The sequence below is a fragment of the Nematolebias whitei genome, chromosome 21 (genome assembly GCF_014905685.2).
Source record: "Nematolebias whitei isolate Nwh7 chromosome 21, NemWhi1, whole genome shotgun sequence".
Taxonomy (NCBI): domain Eukaryota; kingdom Metazoa; phylum Chordata; class Actinopteri; order Cyprinodontiformes; family Rivulidae; genus Nematolebias; species Nematolebias whitei.
The window spans coordinates 17585927-17606850 of record NC_056518.1 but is presented as its reverse complement, the minus strand read 5'-3'; the positions used below and the strand labels follow the sequence as shown (position 1 = coordinate 17606850).

General features: G+C 41.6%; 1 protein-coding gene across 3 annotated transcripts; it reads right to left on the bottom strand.

The window, feature by feature from the left end:
- Positions 1 to 1773: 1773 nt before the first annotated feature.
- Positions 1774 to 20851, bottom strand: ktn1 (kinectin 1). Of its 3 annotated transcripts, XM_037695074.1 has the most exons (35): positions 20722 to 20851; positions 15189 to 15880; positions 14790 to 14948; positions 14568 to 14684; positions 14192 to 14322; positions 13950 to 14054; positions 13686 to 13826; positions 13466 to 13572; positions 13106 to 13250; positions 12447 to 12543; positions 12187 to 12371; positions 11948 to 12037; positions 11822 to 11859; positions 11634 to 11724; positions 11418 to 11486; positions 11292 to 11329; positions 11090 to 11180; positions 10904 to 10972; positions 10779 to 10816; positions 7873 to 7963; positions 7656 to 7768; positions 7475 to 7571; positions 7343 to 7383; positions 7152 to 7242; positions 6352 to 6438; positions 5221 to 5310; positions 5038 to 5124; positions 4879 to 4968; positions 4709 to 4801; positions 4515 to 4598; positions 4034 to 4117; positions 3045 to 3128; positions 2861 to 2956; positions 2652 to 2762; positions 1774 to 2545 (listed from the first exon to the last, which is right to left on the bottom strand). In XM_037695074.1, the coding sequence occupies exons 2-35, from the start codon at positions 15877 to 15879 to the stop codon at positions 2516 to 2518; spliced, it is 3771 nt and encodes a 1256-aa protein (XP_037551002.1). In that variant the 5' UTR covers position 15880; positions 20722 to 20851; the 3' UTR covers positions 1774 to 2515. The 3 variants fall into 3 exon arrangements, with proteins under 3 accessions (XP_037551002.1, XP_037551004.1, XP_037551003.1); XM_037695076.1 differs by lacking the exon at positions 4034 to 4117; XM_037695075.1 differs by lacking the exon at positions 6352 to 6438.
- Positions 20852 to 20924: the final 73 nt, after the last annotated feature.

Genomic DNA, 20924 nt, shown 5'->3' with positions numbered 1-20924 from the left:
TTTGTCGTGCTTTGCACATCAAATATCTGAAAGCCTGCTGGATCCTCTTATTCTACAATCTTTGTCTTTAACCTGTAGAGTGACGAATACGGTGTAAGGAAAAAAACGAGTGGGGCAGTTTTAATGCACATTTTTAGATGCCTTGAATGTTTGCATTTTCTTTTTCAAACCAGGTTGAAAACAAATCTCCTTTAGTGCCAACACCGTTCAGCAGCCTCCATCAGTCTCTGCAGACACATTGGAGATGCTGAGGTGCGAGTCGTGTCGCGAGTTTTCGATGAAAGCAAAAACCAGATCTCCAATCAGCTGACTGTAGCATGACAGTGTGGGAGAATGTGAGGAATGTGCTGATCCCATGTCGCTCGTGCTCTTGACCCGACACCCCCTCCCCTCCCTCACACGCATACTAACGCACGCCCTCTCAGGCAGCACAACAGTCTTGTTGTTCAAAAGGCTTTTTAAAATGCAAGACAGGCTCTCTACACATAAATGCAACATCAGCCCTTGTATACTCACACAACCATAAAGGGTACAAATAATTAATCTAAAAATATATTCATAAGTTTATAAGCCTTTTATTAGGGGCTTACAAGATGTTTACATACTAAGGACTAAATATTTCCTGTTTTAGGTCAGTTACAATTCCTAAAATTGTTTTTGTGTGATTTTTTTTAGAGAATTTTAGCGTTTGCATGCGTTTGGTAGCATTGCCTTTTAAAAAGCTACTTGGGTCTTTCCTTCCATGAGCTTCTCAACAGTTTGCTAGAATTTTGTCCCATTCCTCCTGACGGAGCTGCTGGAATAGGATTGAGATCAGGGTTTTGTGAGATCGTCACTCCAAAACGCAGCAAGTTGTCCACTTTGTAAAGTGTGCAGAGTGCTTTGGGTCCTCGTCTATTTAGAAAACACATTTGAGCCAAAAAGATGCTTCAATATTTCCATGTTTTGTCCACATGGTGCCGTCTACTTGAAGTGCACCAGCTTCTCTTTCACCAAAACATGATTCTGCCACCCCTATGCTTTACAGATAGAATGGTATTCTCAGGCTTTTAGCAACCTTAGTGTGCAAATATGTGACTTTGCACAAAATAAATAAATTTTAAAAATCGGGTATTTAAAGAGAATTATGGGAATCTGGTGCCAACACAGTTAAGGTTTGGTCTGATTTAATGAGGAATGTTTTCATAGTGCATGTAAACATCTGCTTTCAACTACTTTCAGATTTTATCTTTTAATATTTTCCAGCAACACAAATTAATCCTTTGTATATTGCAGCAGGTCTCACCCCGTCTTTCTGCCCGAGCAAAATATTTTCTAAATTCTCCCGAGTATAAATATGTAGCATGTTAGCGTCACAGGAAAACATTCCTGACCAAAATGTTCCATAGCGGAGGCTGTTCAAGAGATTCACTGTTTCGCCTAAAATAAGACAGCGTTAAAAAAAAAAAAAAAGATTGCGTTTCCCAAATCAAATTTACCTGCAAGCAAAAAAGTATGCAAGTCCTGAAATGTCACATTCAGGGTTTTTCAAAGCTATGACACAAATGTAAAACAAACTAAAGTGGTGTGCTGCCTCACTGTGGTCGAGAGAAAGAGGGCAAGAGATAAAGATTTATCAAGTATCCCTTTTATTGTCACCTGTTACAAAAAGAACAGAATCTTCAGTGTTAATGAACGTAGCAACGACGTAGCAAGTGCTGAATACACAGGAGATGGGACACTTGTTTTTAAAGTGTTTGCAGTAGGATTAAAAACCTCTAAACTGCACATCCAAGGTCAGAAACCCCCTTTTCTTCAGAGCTGCAGGACAAACTTTCCTATGGTTTGTTTTTGCATCTCCATATTTAGTCACCCATCTAACATGCCGAGACCTCTTACAATCTCCCTTTTCCCAGCCAGAACTGAGCCGAGGTATGCACGGAACGATGCATGACAAATATACAGTTTGAGTTTTCTGATCAGAGGGCAAATAAAAAGATCAACACAGAATTTCAGCAGGTCCTAAGTGGTACATTTAAACAATATATATATTAATTTAAGTTAAGAAAAATACTGAAAACCCAGATTTTATATAGTTAAGTTTGAAATTTGTATCTTAAGAAAAAAAAAAAAAACACTACTGCAGTATTCAGAAGGATTTCATTAGAGAGAACAAATACAGGTGATTTAAAAACAGAGGAATGGTTTCCACACAGTTTAAATAAGCAGGAAGTATGGAGTCAAATAAACGTGATGCCGCAAACAGGAGGAATGTGGCTGGAGTGGAGGAGTTAGGTACCGTTTCTGGAACAGGGCAGTAACCTCTGCTTGACGCTCTGTGGCCAACACCGAGTCTGGGAGTGGTTCACCAGCCCCTCGGGCAGAAGGATGCCTACAGTACAGGTAAGGTGATGGGAGTTAGGGAGGGAGGAGGTGGCTGGGTGTGATGGTATGGTGTGGTAGTGACAGGATCGATGTCTAAAGGTGGTCTCTGTAGTGCAGTTGGGCTGGCTGCATGGTGCTCGTCCACCTTGCATTATACCTTAGGGAGATCTCGGTTCATGTCCTGAAGGGAAAACAGAATTGCTCAGTCGTCACATTCAAATCTACAGCAGCAAGCTGACAAAACAAGATCGTGTTACAATTTCATCTTTTTGCATGTGACAACTCACTCCTTGCTGTCCCTTAGTGAGCTGCTGGCTGACTGCTTGGAGCAGCTGCTGCATTTCTCTGACAGTTTGATTCAGTCCTGCAGTCATTTTCTCTTTTCTGTCAATCTCTTCCTGTAAGGCACACAAGAACAGAGATGTTGGAGCATTGACTGTTCTATTACAAAGCAAGAATACTGACAAAAGCTCCCAAAGTTGCCCCAGATTCTTACGTGCTCCGACGACGGACTGCTATTCTCTATCAGGTCATCGGTTTTGTCGGTTAGTTTTGAGAGCTCACCCTGAATCAGATCAAGAGACTGCTGAGCCTAAATAAAGGGTGAGAAAGTTCATTTACATACAAGCTGCAGTTTACCTGGAACGACAGTGGCATAAATTACAAATTGTGATTCCTACCTTATAGAGGTCACCAGCCACCCTTTGCCTCTCGTTTTCCTCCGTCTCCAACTTTGAAACCGTATTGGTGAGCTGAGTTTTTAGCTGGAATAAAAATGAATAAATAAAAAAAGACATTTAAGAGAGCTTAAATCTGACAGAACTTTCTCAGTATACCATGTTCTGTTAAGGTTGTGTTCAAATCCAGAATCGGACTATGCTTGCTGTGACAGGAAGAAGTAAAACGATGAGTCACTTTTTAGGTATTCCAGCTTGAGTAACACACAGACTCTGTTACGACTTCAACAATAATGTACTTTTGTTTAAAATGCTTCTAAAAAAAAAAAAAAAAAAAAAAAAGATTTCACATCTGGAAAGTCCTCTCAGATGCAACAGATGCAATTTTTTATTTTCCTCAGGTTCCATTTTGATAATTGCATCAAATAAATTACATTTCACAGATTACATCACTCACTGCACAAAGCAGCTGACAGAAATGTACTTTTAGTTCTTTCTCAAAAGGTAAACGCACTCTCCATGGGTGCTTGCAAAAAAGTTCAACAATCCTGTATCGTTATAAAGGAGGAGGTCACACTTCTGATAGTGCCATTGCTGGTCTGAACACAACCTTTAGGTCTGGCTGCTGACGTTCCTGTGATAACCACTGAAACACCCAACAACAGTTATCAAAAGACTGCAAGACAAAACAGATTTTGTTTGAAGACTGAAGTGAGTTATTTGGCCACTTCTGAGAGAATAAGTTGACTTGTAAGCCAAGTTCTACATGGTTAAAAGTAGAAAAACAGCGTTAGTATCAGTGCACGTCAAGGTGAATCATCCTTTTACAATATCGTTATTTACAAAGTTGTGTTAGTGGCTCCAGCATGTGACCCCACGTGTAGAGAAGTTATGAAAGATGAGAAATTTTGCAGAGGCTGGAGAACCCCGTCCTGTGGCAGCCATGGGACAGAGTTTAAAGCAGCTCTAGCTAGAGGAGGATCCATGCTTACCAACGTCAGCTCCTCATTCTGCCTGATGGCCTCTGTATATGAGCCATCAAGTCTGGTCTGCAGTTCAGTCAACAGATCTTTGAGCTGAAATTAAGTTTGAGATGAAGTTGTTTAATGAGCGTTTGCGGGAGATGATCCAGGGCAGCGCTACCGGTTTAACTATGCTGATCGGGTCATGAGGCGTCTATGCACACCGACTGCTTTTACTCTGGCAGAGCCATGTAATGATAAACGAGGAACAGCCTCCTGTTGTGCATGAGTGGAAATGATCCAATGTGCCGGTCAAGAACATTTTCTTGCAAAGGACACCCATGTGCAGGATAGAAAGGTCAATAATCTTCTAAACGTCTACTGTGTGAATTTCATTTGCACCAGATTCCAAATGAATTAAACGACAGAGCTCGTGCTTTGGCCACAGGAACACATGACTAAAAATAAATAAATAAAACACTGTTGGTGAAAAGATCCAGTTCCTCCTCACCTCTCTGACTTCTGTCACATAGATGGCGCTCTCCCGCTCCGCCCTCTCCAACTCAGACTCCAAGTGCTGCTTTTCTCTCCTCACCTAAAGAGCACAATCGCAATGCAGAAATATAAATATCATTATTGCACAACATGATGATTAAATATGTTTTTGATGTATATTGACAGAATGCAGTCATTCTGAATTTGGACCTCTTTAAGCTCTGTCTGGGACTGCTCCAGCTTCAACTTCCAGCGGGACTCCTCTTCCTCTACACTGCTCTGGAGGCGCTGCAGGATGCCCTCCTGTGGACACAGCAGGAATGACAGCTCAGTTTAAAAGACCACTTTAGTCACGAGTGGGACTTAAGAAAATCTCTTACCGTCTCTGCCAAAACTTTCTTATACGTCTCACAGTCTTTTAGTAGAACCTTTTGGCTTTCCTCAGCTTCTTTCAGTTTTACAGCCAGTTCCTACAAGAAGAAAAACATTTACTTACACAAGTATTTAAAGGAATAACGTTTGGCTGTTTTTCTCTTTACCTCAGAGTTCCCTGATGTTTGGTTGGATTGTGCAACTAAACTTTCAGCAACTGTGCTCTCAAACCTTTGCAGCCACTCCTGATGATTCTGGTGGACAGTTGTGGAGAAAATCCAAGTCAACCAATGAATCCTGTTTCCAAACAAAAAATCTGCCTAAAGGCACAAATTCAGTTCAACAGATACCTGTTCAGAGGGCAGAGGCACATGGGGCAGAAGTCTGTGCAGAACGTCTCGACACTCCGCTTGAGATCCTGCCAGTGCTGCCTGACTCTCCTACAAGGTCAAATGTACAAAAAGAAAGAGACAGAACTCCCTGAATAATCGGTTCAGACGGAGCCGTTTCCGTATCCAGAGGTCATACAAGCAGTTCTCTTAAAACTCCAGTTATGATTGAAATCAATCAGCTGATCGAATCAAGACTCCCCAATCAATTCAAACGGCTACATCTCGAGTCGCTGAGGTAAACGATGTCTCACCTTCACTTTCATTTGCACGCATACAGGGATGCAAAGCAAGACTCCACAGCTCAGATTAGTGGAAGCGCTTTTCAATGTACTCAAGTGATAGACGAGCAGCTGCTTACCCTTACCTAATGTAGGAGGAGGGTGGCAAAAATACACACATCTCAGTCCAACTGTTAATAGAACACTATCTGATTGCCGACTACACGAGGAGATGCACAGCTGCAGGAAATGTTGAGTGGATTCTGCACTCGATTGTCCCGGTGGACCTCAAAGCTGTTTCTTTTGTGAGAACAGAGCATTAAGAAACATTGCAGGGCTGTTGTAGATTTATATATTGATTCAAGGTTTTGAATATTTAAACTTCCTTAAAAAAATGATCCAAAAGTGTTTGATTAGTTGGTAATATAGACCGTTTGGGTAAAACATGCCATGCCAAGAAACAAAAAGACAGGAAGCTGTAGAATTAATGACCATGAATCTCAATCTAATGACATCTAACAAACGTCTATGTCACTGCACACTCATTTCCAAGGGTTAGCTTGAGCGTTGGGCAAAGAGAAATCTTTAAAAAAAATAAAAAATCTCTAAACCCTTAGGGCATCAGTATTTGTTCAAGTCTTAAAAATCTGAAGAAGTTAACAGGTTCAACAGCTCAAAACGAAGCCAATTAAATTCAAGGCAAAGCAAAACAAGTGGAAAAAGGTAAATGAGTATGCAGTATTATTATTGTGGATGATGGTGGAAAAAAAAAAGAAATGTCACAGGGTCGATTATGACAAAACACAGCATTTTGGAGGGGAATGCATCAGATTGGAACTAGAGTGAAGCAGACTGAGGTGAGGTGTCGAACCTTGACGACTTTGCTGAGTTTTCCTTGAAGCATGGACTCGGTGGCTGACAGAGCTTCCATTGCACTCCAGTTTTTCTCCCGAAGCTCCTGTTTTGGTCAGTTCCAGAGAGATACTACGTTCAGTTCAGCCTCAAGGAAAATGTGACCCCTAAATACAGGCGGTTAGCGGGACAGAACAATCTGGACGCATTCCTTATTTTTAAATTCCTTTGCTGTCCACCCGTGCTTCAAAATAAACGTGGAGAAATGTCTCTAAATTCACAGCCTCACAATGTTTGTGTGTAAATACACAAACACAATTTGAAAAATATAGAATGAAATAACTTACAATCACAGGGTATCTTTGCCATTAGTAATATTACACTCAATCTCCTAGTAATAAATATCTATTTGGAAGATAAAGGATGAGTTTCTAATGCTCTGAATCCCCCACAAGCACAAACAAGCTTGCCGAAACAGCACCAGCCAACGAATGGCGAGCGTAAGAGGGGGCTGGAAGCCGTCTTATGCAATGCTCAGTGAAGTTAAAGCACAACAGATACTGGTACTAATGTGTCATTCTGCTGCACACACACCCTTTGCTATACAGCATACCTGGGCTAAAAATAATAATATATTTGTTTAGAATAAAAAGCAAAACGAGTGAGGCTAAGCAGCAGTGGACAGCAGGGGTGTAAGGATATATGCAACCCTGTGAGAGGGGAATGTTTAATGGCAACACAAAAAACGGAGGGTGATTTCCCATAAGAGAGCAGATGTGCCGGTGGTCACAGATCCGATCGTCGCTGCAGAAAACCTACATTGTTCTTTTTCCTGTGAAGCTCCAGTGATTCCTTCAGCTCAGCCAGTTCACCCTGCAGACTGCACACCTGCTTCTCCTTCTCAGACAACCTGACAAACACCAGCAGAACCATTTGTTATTCTGCAAAGCATAGTAATACTGTACAATGAAATATAAATGAAAACATAGATGGGAATAATGGTTACGTACTCTGCCAGCAGCTCTGGGTTTGGCACCGCAGTGTTAGACTGCTATAAAGTAGAATGGAAGAAGAAATAAGTATTTAAAAACAATCTGAGACAGGGTTAGTCTACTTAAAGTCTCGGTTACATCTATCCTCACCTGTTGTTGTACCTGCTCCACCATCTCTCTCACTTCCCTTGTTCTTGCCTCCAGATTAGCCTGCAGCACCTGAATTTCCTGGTCCTTTACTGCCAGTCTGAGATTCAGATTTGCCCGTTAACCGTCTGACATTACAGAAGGGTGGAAATGAGCTTCGGAGTGAAGCGCGGCGCTGACTTACTGAGCCTGGAACATTTGGATCTCAGCGTCAGATCTGCTCGACTCCTTTTGCGTCTCCTCGTTTCTCAGCTGTTCCAACTCCAACTGAAGGGCAGCCAGTTGTTGTTCCAGAGTCTAGGAGACAAACTATTTCATTTAAGGGCTTTTAAAAAGGAAAGGAGCACAAGAATAACGACGGCTGGCTAAAAACTCATCACTTCAGTTGCAAAATCCCACACCTGAACAGTCTGGTCTTTGGTGGAGCTACTGGCTTGTTCTGCCTGCAGACTCTCCTCCAGTGACTTCAGCTTCTGATCTTTTTCTTGGATCCTACACAGAACAGCAAAAACACAACTCTGCTAAGCAAATACAACAAATATTAACGGTTTACTCGCCTGAACAAAATAAAACCAAGCGATTCGTAGCAGAAACAACCCAATAAGATGATTTCTAATTATTTTTGTAGGTGAAATACTATAGTACTACTTTATTACCTTGCAGGAGCATCTTTAGCTGCACTAACTTCAAGTAATTATATTAGTCCTTATGGGTCTCTTAAATCAATATAGAGGAACATTGGTTAGTTCAATGTAGATATTTGTTTACGCAAAGCTCTGTTCTGATCAAGCTGCAGATTTTCAGTCAGTCTGAGGTCCGGACTTTGGATTATTGCAGATTCTACATTTCAGCCATTGTGGTGTAGAATTGCCTGTTTGTTCAGGCTGATGGATCTTTTGCATGGCACTGTTTCAGCCAAACTTCAGCTGTCCCTTCACATTTGACCCTTCACATTTGACTCAAGAATACTTTGGTAAACTAAGGAATTTATGATCAACTAAAGGACTGCAAGGTACTAAAGTTCTGCGACTTCAAATCAAGCTCAGACGTGAACTTTCTACCACCATGCTTCACAGGAGCTTCAATTTATTTATTTATTTATTGCAGAAAGCTAGAACTGTGTGCTTAGCTTTGAAAGTACTGCGACAAACATTAATATAATGCTACATGCAATGCAAGGTGACACTGGAATGGTGGTCCGTTCTCACCAACCAGGTCACAGGTTCGCCTGTCGGCCATTCTGGCTGTAGTTTACATGTTCTCTTCGTGCACATATGGGTTTTCTCCAGGTACTTAAGTTTCCTCCCACAGATCAGAAACATGTGTTAGGCTCATTTGCTAATGTAAATAGTCCCTACGCGTGGGTGAGTATGAATGGTTGTCTCGTTTGTCTCCATGTGGCCCAGTGATGGACTGGAGATCCGTCCAGGGTGTCACACAATGACTTCTTGAGATAGGCACCAGTGACCCACAACCCGAAAAAGAAAAGTGGGTAAACAAAATGGATGCATAGATGGAACAGGCCATCCTTTATCTCATTTGAAGGAAAGTGTGTTAAGTTTTAAGGCCTGGTTATGATCCAGTAATTTAAATTACAGCCAAAAATGACAATCAGCTAAAGAGTTATTTCTGGGTAGATTTTTGTGTTTACAGTACAATCACAAATTACAGCCGTTGCATAACATGTTATTGCAAGTTGCGGCAGATACTTTTTAAATTTTTTTTTTTTTAAATTTGTTTGTTTTTTAATGTTTATTTAATAACTTTTAATGCACGCGTAAAAGACCGGCGTGACTTATTGTTTATAGTTACTGAAACTGAAATCAGATGTACGTAGGCCTGTTGTGATGAACAATAAATCAATCACATGATTAATTAAAATGAGGTCGATTTTCATTTATCAGCTTTATGGTTTCTTCGTGTCTCTCTTTCTACTGAAGACTCTGGATGACAAAAGGCTCAACTCTTAGCGTAAGGGGGGAGTGAACCATCGTGTCAGGTAGCCAGCCCAGGCGCATCGTCTTGTAGCTCTGCAGCATTAAAGCCCCGTGAGGAGTTAGCAAGCTAAAGAAACGCTATTTGATACTGGGGGAAAAAAAACGAGATGGAATTGGTTTATAGAGTTGAAGGCAACAGCAGCAGTGTGTGGGAGCACTTCGGATTCAAACCAAATGACCGAGACGAACCGCTGAACGTTTGCGAGCCGGTGTGTCGCATTTGTCATAACACAGTAGCATGTAGCAATAACATGTAGACCTGTAGAATAACTATAGAATCTAATTAAGACCGTTGTCTTTTAATGTGCACTGGAAATAATTTTACATACGAACGCACAAATGATTAAGGAGAACAGTAACTCAAAACTACAAATAAAAACTCAACGTGTTGGTGTTTCTTGCTCAGAATCTGCCAGACTAAAGTAGCTACAGATCTGCTTATGGACTGTTGAGGCATCTGCTCTTATTTAAATTCAGTGTGCTTTTGTTAGTTTGCACATTTTGTTTATAAAACTGGCAGTTTTGCCCGTCTTCTTTATATAAAACTAATGATTATTAGTTTTTGAAAGGCAATTTAGTTTACAGACTTCATAATCCAAACCGCTTTGGTTGAATAGTTTTTTTTTTTCTTCTTTTGTTGTATTTATTTTTTATTCAAGTGTATTTTTTGTTAACGAAGACAGAGTCCATTTTATTTTGGGCTGTTTTGTTTATTTTGTGTTTCAGTTTCAGTGTTGTGTTCTTTTGAAATGAATGTTTATTGATCTTTGAGAGGATGTACTTCCATTATTATGTCATTATCATTACATTAGTTTAAAATGGTCTCCAAACAATATTATCATTTATCGCAATAATTTCCGAGACAATTAATCGCCCAGCAAAATTTGTTATCGTGACAGGTCTGGATGTATGTGTTAAGCCTATTCCAGACCTAGAATGTGTACAATCTCTAAAGCAGTGGTGTCATTTTGTTTTTCAGACATTAGGTTAAAGTTTCTCGTGAATTTATTCAAACGTGACACCGACAGTACATATTACATACATATTTGTAGCGTTTGCAAGACTAAACATTGTGCACTTGTTGGCGATGCTAGAACCGACCTAATAGGATTGCTGTTGCAACTTTTACGCAAACGAGACCAGGGTTTAGCCTCGAAGACAAAATGTTCAGTTCCATTCAGGTTAATAAGAATAGGAATGCACTCTTGAAAGGAGCTATTGTAAGTCCTGAAAGAACTGTGGAGAAATAAGCCTTTTTCTGATAACTTGTTGCATCACAGAAATACCAGCATTAACTTTAGCAATCTTACTTGGTTTGCAGTTCTCCCAGTATTAACTCTGATGATTCCTTTAATGAGAAAGAAGAAACTATATAAATACTATAGGAACAATACAAAAAAACTGAAACCCTTATAACAGTAATGTTAGACGTCACCTGTTCGGCTGTCTTTCTCTTTAGATCCTCAATCTCTTGTCTTTGTACTTCATTCTCTTCTTTGACTTTCTGCATTGAGAAAAAACAGAATATAATGTACTCAAGTAAATGATACTGACATTGTCATGTGGTTGTGTGTGAGGCAGAACACTTTGGTTGTTCTTTTATGAAGAAAGACTACTGAACCTTGAGCTCCTCTTCCTTGTTGGCCACTTCAATCAGCCCCTTCTCCAAAAGTCCCTCAACCGTTTTAATGTTCTCCTCCTTCTCTCGGACACTGGGGAGGAAACGGCATTTGATTAAACCATTTGGTTTTTAAATATCGGAATAGTTGGTCTCATTGATTAAGACGTGCGTGTTGAAAACGTAATCCAGTTTACACACCCACCTCTTCTGAAACTGGTCCAAAGCCAGCTGGGATGCATTCTACAGAAAAGAGGAGTGTTAAACAAGAAAAACACAAAACTGTTTAAACACATGTAAAAAAAAAAAAAAAAAAAGATTTTGAGCTAACCTGATCAGTAATCTGTGCCTGCAGATTCTGATTCTCTGCCTTCAGTGACATGTTCTCATTGTGCAAAGCCTGAAAGATTAAAAGACGTAAAGTTTTCCGCTCTGATGATTTTACACGGAGAGGAAATAAAGTACATTTGACATCTCTCTCCAGCCTGGCTGAGTACGTTTGTAAATCCAAACGAAGCTGCAGATGAGGCTCTCTGTTAAAACACACCTGCATGTTTGTTTCTCTACTAGCCCCGCTGCTTCTCTCAGCATTTAGAGAATCTTCCAGACTCTTCCGCTGCAGCTCCTTTTCAGCCAATCTGAACAAAAACAGTCAAAAGAGAAGCAAGGTCATATTTTATATTTAAAAAAGCCCAACAGAATCACTTGATGCAGTGAAAATATAATCCTGCTTACAGCATTTGTAGCTCCTCAATATGGGACACATGAGCAGCCTAAATGTAGAACAGAGAAATCTCATTAGCCTACATAGCACAGATTTGATTTTGCTTTTAAACAAAGAGAGGTGAAGTTGACCCATACCTGTGAAGACATCTGGGCCTGCAGGCTCTCATTCTGGACTTGCAATGTCTCCTTCTGAACCTGAAGAGCTTTATTTTCATTCACGAGTTCCTATTAAAACAGGTATTAGGAGACTATTGCTCTCTTTATGATGCTCCATCTTAATGCAGGTTTGAATATTTAACCATTTTTTCTTGCTATGACTTTCACTCTAAACAGTACAATAAAGATGTACTAGACGAGGTTCTGCAGTGCCTCACCTGAACCTGGGTCTGCAGACTGTCGTCCTGCATACTGTGCTGAGAAATCTCCATCAGCTCCATCACTTTCTGCTCCAGCCGCTCCTTGGAGACCATCGCTTCAGTCAGGCTGCTGCGCAACGTCTGGATTTCCTTGTTCTTGTTGTTCATTTCTGCCTCCACTGTCAGCATCTGGCTGTGAAGCTCTGCGAGAAGAAATCCTCATTCACTGAACTGACTTCACACAGCGAAAGCTTTTCAGTCTCGCTGTGTTTACTCACCCTGCTTAGAGGTCTGAAGTTTTTCTCTTTCAGAATTGACTGTGTGGAGGAAGTTCTGCAATTCTTCCCAGCGTCGCTTTGCATCTTGTAGTTGGGCCTGGAGATGAAGAAACCCATGACTCTTCTACAAGTTACACAAACTAATATGACTTACAGTAGGTGGCTTAAATACGTCGTCGTTAAAAATTTTGAGATTTTTATTTTTAACCTTTCTAATAGTGAACCTAGATTATGTAACGCCTTGAAGATGGTTTCATTAACAGACTTAGCAACTGCACGCTTGATATTGCTCTGATGTTTCCTGCAGAGACATGTCTTTGTCAAGCCAAGAGCAGAAATGTCCACCTTGTATTTTATAAAAGACAGGAAGGGCTGAGAGTCTAGCAGGAAAAGTGCTGTTTATACGCAGCACAAAGCTTCAAACATTCCAGCTTCCTAAGACAACAAACCCTCCCATCTCAGGTTGTGTTTCCCACAGTCCTCCTTGGGTCTTTTACCACAGCTTCCCCCCTTCTTTTCCCCAGTAACACCACCACACCCACAGAGCAGATTTGAAGCTACGTGGCACACCCAAGTCTATGAAACTCTGCTCATTTTTTCTCTCAGCTGATAGCAAAACACGAGCTAAATGTACACAATGTGCATCTGGATGAGCGTACCTCCAGCTGGGACACGTTTTGCTTGTAGCCGACCTCCAGTGACTTCCTCTGGTGCTCCTCCTGCTGCAGCTTGCTGCTGTTGTCTGCCAGTTCTTTCATCAGACCGGCATATTCAGAACGCAGCTTGTTCAGCTCTGCTGAATTCCTGCCAGAAACATGATATGCAAATGAACGATGAGGCATTATGTCAAAGAAGCAAGTTATAAATACTTTGGTGCTTTTAAACAGAAACACATGAAGGTATTCAAAAGAATATCTGCTACAAAAGGTAATATAGTACTAAAAAGATACATTTTGACATGAACTAGGTTGCTCTGGATGTTAACATTTGAGAGTTTGGTAGAGTGATGCAACACTGACTTGCTCTCCATCTGGTTGGTGGCTGAGCTGACTGCATCCCTCAGGATACCGTTCTCCTGCTGCAGCCGAGTGATCTGGCTTTCCAGCTGCTCCCTCACCTGCTGGAACTGCACAAAGACAACATGTTTCATTCAGGCGCTCTACAAAATTATTCACGAAAAAGCTATTTGGTTCAATTTTAACTAGCACAAACTGAAACGACGAGAAATGAAACCTTCACCTTGATTTGCATGGTCTGCAGCTCCTGGTAGCTGCCTTGTGCTTTGGCCTGCATGCCCCCCAGCTCTTTCTCCATGGCTGCACGCTGCTCTCTCATCATAGCCTCCACTCTTCCAGCCTTCTGCTTCTCTACCTGAAGCTCCTAAAGCGCAAAAAACAAGGAAGCATGTGAAGTCTCTCACTGGAATTAAAAAAACCATTAAACCAGTAATGCAATAACTCGGCTGAAAATTTTAAACAATAAATAGAAGAGTGGAATGTAGACCTGACTGAGCTGTTTCACTTTGTCTTTGGCAATAGAAGCTTCCTCCTGCAGAGTTGTAAGACGTTTCTCTCGTTCCTGGGCAGCTGGATCTGGTCTAACTGCAGACTGGGAGTGAGAGACGGGAGATTTAAAAGGCAGTAAAAGTTCAAGTACAAACACCAGGTCTCCTGCCAGTGATAAATAGTGTGACATGTCATTTGTCACAACACCTAACTCAAGTTTACAACTTAATAATCCCTCACTTTGTGCCAGGCATCCAAGGCATTAGGGCTCTTCTCTCGGAGGAGAGCGATCACACTGACAGCTTCTGCTTCTGACAGAGCCACACTGGACAGACCAGAGAGCAGCTCCTTCACCTTCATCTCTGGGTTCTCTGTTAATTCACACAACAAAACTTAGTCAATTTTAAAGCATTATATGTAAAAGGTTTGTACTTAAATGGAACGTTTTAACTATGGTACAAGCCCATCAAACTTCATAATGTGTTTTGTATTCAGACTCACAGCATCTGAACTATAGACCAGTAAACATATCGGTGATAAGGTTTATCAGCTGAAGGAACAAACACATCCACTCAAGGAAGACGTCATTGTTAAAGGAAAAAAAATAACTTCTTACCTTTTTCAGTCTCGTTCTTCTGTTTCTTGCCAGATCCTTTAGATGGAACGTCATCGTTATGGACCGTCTGGTGGTTGGCAGAAGCTGCCAAATCTGCCAAAATGTGAGTTTCTTCTACTGGATTTGATGACAAACAAAGAGACCTTAATCTTAATCCGAAAGTCTTTGAGAAGCAGACAGCTGTTTTTGAATTTGATATTGATTGATCATTATCATCATTACCAGGCTCGGTCTTCTGCTTCTTTGCAGAGTTCTTCTTTTTGCCACCGGTGGAAATTGGGGTTGCACCGTCCAGTACTTTGGTTTCAGCCACAGAGGGGGGTTCCTTTTTGACTGGTGCTGGGGCCTGCTCTGCTTTCACCTCCTGCTGCTGGACTTCGACTGAAATGGGACAAGTCAGCAGAGAAGACGGGAGTTTTAGGCAGCCTGCCTTGTGCCTAAAGAGTATTAAATTATTCATACATTTTTGGTATAACTGTTTTAAATGTGTGAAGGGATAATGGTTTTATCTCCACATTTTTCAAAAACTAGTTGCTGTTGATAAAAATACTGACCAAATATAAAAAGCTTATTAGCAAGTCATGTTTTCCTGAAAAGACACACCCAGTCCTAAGTACATACCAGACTCTGCTTTCTGTTTCTTCTTCTTCTCCTTCTTCCCAGAGGTTTGGGGAGGTGTCTGAGCCTGAGCAGGAGTCTGAACAGCTTGAACGTGAACCTCAAACTGTGAAGACAGTGAGCTTGACTGTTTGCTTACAGCTTGAGGTGGCTCCGTCTTGCGACTGGCTGGCTTGGAGTCATTTATTTCCAACTCCTCTGAGATTGAGGCAGTTGCTGAGGCAGTTGCTGATGCAGCGGCAGCAGCAGCAGCAGCTTTGGCAGCCTTCTTCTCCTTTTTCTTTCGCTCCCTCAGACCAGTAGGAGCCTCTGGTGAGGCTGAAACGGGCACACTGGCAGCAAGTGCTGGAGGAGCAGGTTCTGGTGTCATCTCCAGCACAGGTTCCTCCTCTGCCTCCAGACTCGAGCCGACACCATCAACCAAATCAAACTCTAGTAGGTCTTCTTCAGACTCCCCTCCACCTCCACTATTTCCTCCACTCGTGATCTCCTTCTTCTTGTTCTTCTTCTTTTCGTTCTTCTTACGAGAGTCGGTTTTGGCTGGCGGCAGCTTGAGGTCACGTTTCTGCCTGGCCAGAACCTCATCGTAAGAGGTTTCCTTCATGAAGAGCCAGAAGAAAAGAAACATGAGGGCGATGACCAGGGTTGGAGCCAGGATGAGAAGGTACTGAGAGTCGTAGATGTCCACCGCCATTCTGGAAAACAAAGGAAAGGACTACTTAGCCTGTGAAACTCCTACTGTACATCTGCTATAGCAGGAACCATCAGAAACTACAACATTCAATCACAGCTGCCAGAGGTTTGAGCAAATATAACCGCTGCGTTTTTTGGTGTCCATACATGTGTGGGATTTTACAAGTACCAAAAAAAGAGCAAATGAGAACCGACGTTATCCTCTGCTAGAGATATAATCCAATTATACATTACTTGTCCTAGAGAGCTTAAGATCCTCTTTATGTTATAAAAGGTCACAGAGAAAAATTCAATTTAATTCAATTCAAAAACACTTTATTACTCCCAGAGGGAAAATATTTGTTGTTGTAACTTGTTATCCTCATTTCATTAAGAGATGTTATAGATACTGATGGCTGTAGGCAGGAAGGATCTCTAGTAAAGGTCCATCCCACAGTGGATCCTAAGAAACTGGCTGCAGATGCCGTCTGATCCGTCCACCCAGACTCAGCTGGCATCTCGGTTCCCCTCGGGCTGTAGAACCGCCCGAATGCCGGGCAAAACTCCTCCCAGAGCGATGTCCACTCCTCCCAGCAGTCTGCCGAGCTCCTCGTCACTGCGGTCAGCCAACTGTAGGTGCAGAGGGACGATCCTGTCCTTCCGCTGTCACGAGCCGTGTTTCCTGCTAGTTCCAGGATCTCAGTGGTCAGGCACCCGAACACAGCTGGCAGGTAGATGAGAATGCGTCCACAGAACATCCTTTTCAACTCACTTGAGATTTGGGGCTGTAGTTGAGATATTATTTGAGCTTTTGAGATGTTAATCAGCTGCTGTTGGTTGTAGAAAACAGCCTTGTTGCCATGGTTACGCTCATAACAAATGTCCAAAACTAAAAAAGTTTCAGTAAAAATCCTTCCAGCTGCACAGCATCTGATACCAGAGGAAACAACCATCCAAAAAATGTGATTTACATCCAGAAAAAGAGGAATTAGAGTTTCCAAAAGCAAAATCTCAAAATGAACTTAACAGAGCTGCTCCAACATGCAGCCACCTTGAGCGGCGCAATTCAATTCATCACAACTGGATGAGCGTAATGCAAATGCATCACAACCTGAAATATTAACTGTTGGAGCCAGATAGAGAAACAGTCACGATATGAGCCAAGAACTGAAGCTGTCAACTTCAGTCAGAGTGGCTAAAATAGGTTAATGACAACATGCAAACGGACATAAGCAGGAAAAAGAAGAGTTACTTCATTCACATCAGGATAAAGGGATGTTTAAACCCATATTTTAAAAAGTTTTAGTCGCTACCATCAGCTACTGCTGCAGTTTGGCCTCTTCCCGCATAAAGACATATGTGAGGAGGTCATGTTTGCAGATGCTCCTCAAAGCTACGAAGTAAGAACAAACTGTGATGGAACCACTGCACACAGCAGAGCCTACAGCCTTTTTTAAAGATATTTTTCCTTTAAGCTGAAAATGACACGTTTTTCTGTCATAATAAGGTGATGCTGCAGGTACAGCAGAGGCAGAGTGGATAACAGAGCTGGCAGGGAGTAAACAGAACATCTTTCAAGTATTGTTGCATCAAGAGGGCATATCTTTTAAACTATAATACAGTGCAACATTATACACCCGTTAACAATAAGTAAAAGCAGTGTTTTGATAATGAGGACAAGTTAAAGCCCCGAGTGACAACATCAGCACCGAGTTGTCAACAAAAACACAGTAGCTCTGACAATCCAGTCAAGAACTGTGGCAGAAATACTGAGTAGGAGTCAGTGTCGTAGAGCAGGCCTCTTTAGTAATTTGGATTAAGGAGATTACCCATGATAATACATTTAAGAATAACTTTCCACTGCAGGGTTTCCTGAGCACCGACGGGCTCAGCTCCATAGTAAAGAGTTGGTTCTATTTCCATTTTTTTTTTAATCACAACAAACACAAATTAGGTTTGTTACAAGCTCAATATTTGACTCATCTGCCTCTACTTGGAGCATTCTGTTGTTAAGCAACTTCTTTTGTGTGTCTATGGTACAACATTTTTAAATACCTTGAATTGTTTGACCTCAGCATCTGATAAGAGGAGTTTGCCTAAGACTTGAAGTTTTTCCACTTCAGCTTCTGAGACACGTTTGTGTGATATTTGACAACAGAAAGCATGCATTCCTTCAGCTTCGGCCGGCTTCAGCTGGAGGCAAACGCATAAGAATGTCAAGAGCAGACAAGTAGATGTTGATTGTGCGATCTGTGTGCAAATCCATGTCGGGGTTATTATTATTCGTTTGCTTTTTACACAGTGTCAAACCTTTGGCCTCATTAGAGAAAGGTATCATTAGCTGTTATACATTAATGCCAAAACTCTATGTTTCTATTCAGCATAAAAACAAAACAGTCCTTTAAGATTATGCATAATCTGCCAAACCAAGACGCATAAAACCACACTTCTTTTATGATATATTATTGGGAACTTCCTTGTCAGATTAGATTAAACAATAAAAGAAGTGACTGTCTTGAAACAACATTAAACCACATAGAGGATGGGTGGAGTAACTGGTGGAAAAGTTTCAGGCTTTCCTTCGTTCTTTTACTCTTTCAGCTTCAGGCCTCAGCATGGAGGGTGCAGGAATTTCCTTATGGAGCCCGAGTCCTGTTCCAGCATCAAAATGAGCCTGAAGGACAAAGCCCTCTCGGGCTGTTGGCTCCCCGGAATCTACCCACTTGGCTGTCGGGCCTCCTGATTTGGCAGACAAGTCCTAACTATCAGGCCTGAACACAGGCAGGACTTGAAAACAAGGCCACGACAATGTTTCTTAACAGGTAAACAATGCTTTAAAAGCAAACAGTCTCGAATGGTACGTAGACGTGCAGTAACAGCTATACAACCAGAAAAAAAACATGTCAACTATTTTTACTGACACAAATCCACAAACAAATGTGCTTGTTGACACATAATTTGACTTATAATGATGATAGCATTTGTTTATAGCTGATTGTAGCAACTGAGGCTTTAAAAAAATGATCCCATTCAAATGATCTTACTGTATTATTACAATACCAGAAGTATAAAAACTGGGCATAGCGCATCCAGAAAGTTAAGGTCATGTCAAGATAAGAACCAACCATCGTGAAGGAAATGTGAACTTTTTCTGATAAAAGTTGGAAGCATTGTGACATGATAATAATCCGTTATCAACTTTCTGGCTATCAAAGTACACAGTAACAGGATCTGGGTGTGTAGAAAACCATTAACAAATCAGTACTGGTCAAGAAAAGTTTTACTAGGTTTCAAACAAACAGGGTTCCTACTTTTCCTAAATCAAACTAAAGGCCTTTTCAAGCACAACTTTCCAGCAGCTTACAACTAATAACTTACGCTTATGCTTAAAACAATCATTTCACGTCCTTGTTCCATACAAACAACAATATTATCAACAATCCACATATGAAACTAGCATTCTTAGCAGTTGTACTAATGCCCAGTTTTAAAGAAGATATAACTCAATCTGTTAACGCATGGAGCATGGTTTGGGGATGACTCTCAGCTACTACCTCACAAAACTTTAGCTCCATATCTGTAAAACTGACTGAACTATAACCAAATTTGTGTTGGCTAAGGCCAATTAGCTATGGTCTTCAATTTCAAATGGGGCTGATTAAAAGTAAATCAGGAATAGTTGTACAACTAATGATTAATGTCTGAAATTGTCATTATCTGCTTCATACACATACTCATCAGCAGGCTTTTAATAGCTAATTAAACTATATTTTGTGATAGCAAAACCCTATTTGGTTTATTTTTTAACATAATACCTTCTTAAACTTTGTGCTCAATATTTTTCTCTTCTTCCATTTAAATTAGTTTCTTTTGATTTGATCTGGATTAAGTCCAAACAGCAGCCAATGCTCAAAATGATCTGTCCCAGTTATCTTGATTCAAAACAAAGACTGAGCTCAAATAAACTTAAGATTGGGTTTTTTGTTGATGTTTTAATACCATGAAGGTTCTTCAAGTGACCTCTATTACCCTCTAGTGTCAAGTCAACTTAGCACCTGAGCTAGTTCCACAAAACAAAGTAACCTGACTTAAGGTCACTAGGAGTGGCAACGTGTTAGTCACCAGTGTGACGTGGGTTTGGCAGCACAAGTATCCCTGAGTGTAAATACCAGAAATAATCGACAGCAGCTAGACAGGCTGGTATTATTTCATTCACGCCACCTCAGCACTTAATGAGTGCAGTTTCCAGACTGAGCACTAAAATGTCCTAGCTTGCTTGGTCATGCTGAACATAAATCTTCAGCCATGATCCACAATGGCAGCTGGGCTGACGCCAACTCGGAACATGCTCTCAGCCCACACAGCTTCCTATAATAGTTCACACGTTTGAAGACGACGTGAGCATGTCCACTACATCACTTCCTCAATTGGGATTCTCCGTCGAAGTTCAACCAGAGACCGGACGTGGCCACAAGAGGTGGTTCCCATGTTGAAAGAGAAGGCTCGTCACCACTTCTTTAAGTTGGAGTGCTACACTAAAAGCTAGCATCAGCGCTAGCCGACAGGAATCTGAACTACAGCGCGAGCTGACCACTCAAACGCATTTAATGCTCGTCAATACAACCGAGTGCCCAACAGTTATTTTCAGAAATAGTTTGGCTCTCTGGAGGCGTGGACAGCCACTCTGACGGGCCTCTTTTGCTAGCGCCTTCCTGTTGAAATCTCTGACCCGGTTTGACGCTTCATCCCCCCGCTGTGGGCCGTTCCCAGGCCTACGAGAGAAGCCGAGCTGTCACCGGGATTGTCGGCGTTTCCGGGAAGAATTCAACGTTAGCATCTGCGGAAACAGCTGTCCGCTGAATACCTGTGGCTTCAGTTGTCTGCTCCCTTAGCTTGTGGTGAAATGGCGTTGTTCTGCGTTGACTCTGGCAGACTCCTGACTTCCCAGGGCAGCTCCAGCCTGGCTTTCTCTTTTCGTCACACACGCTGACGCTCTGCCGTTTCTGGTTCGCGGGGGCGGGTCATAAACTAGCCTGCGAGGGAGCGCTTGTTTTGCGAGTCGGGGCA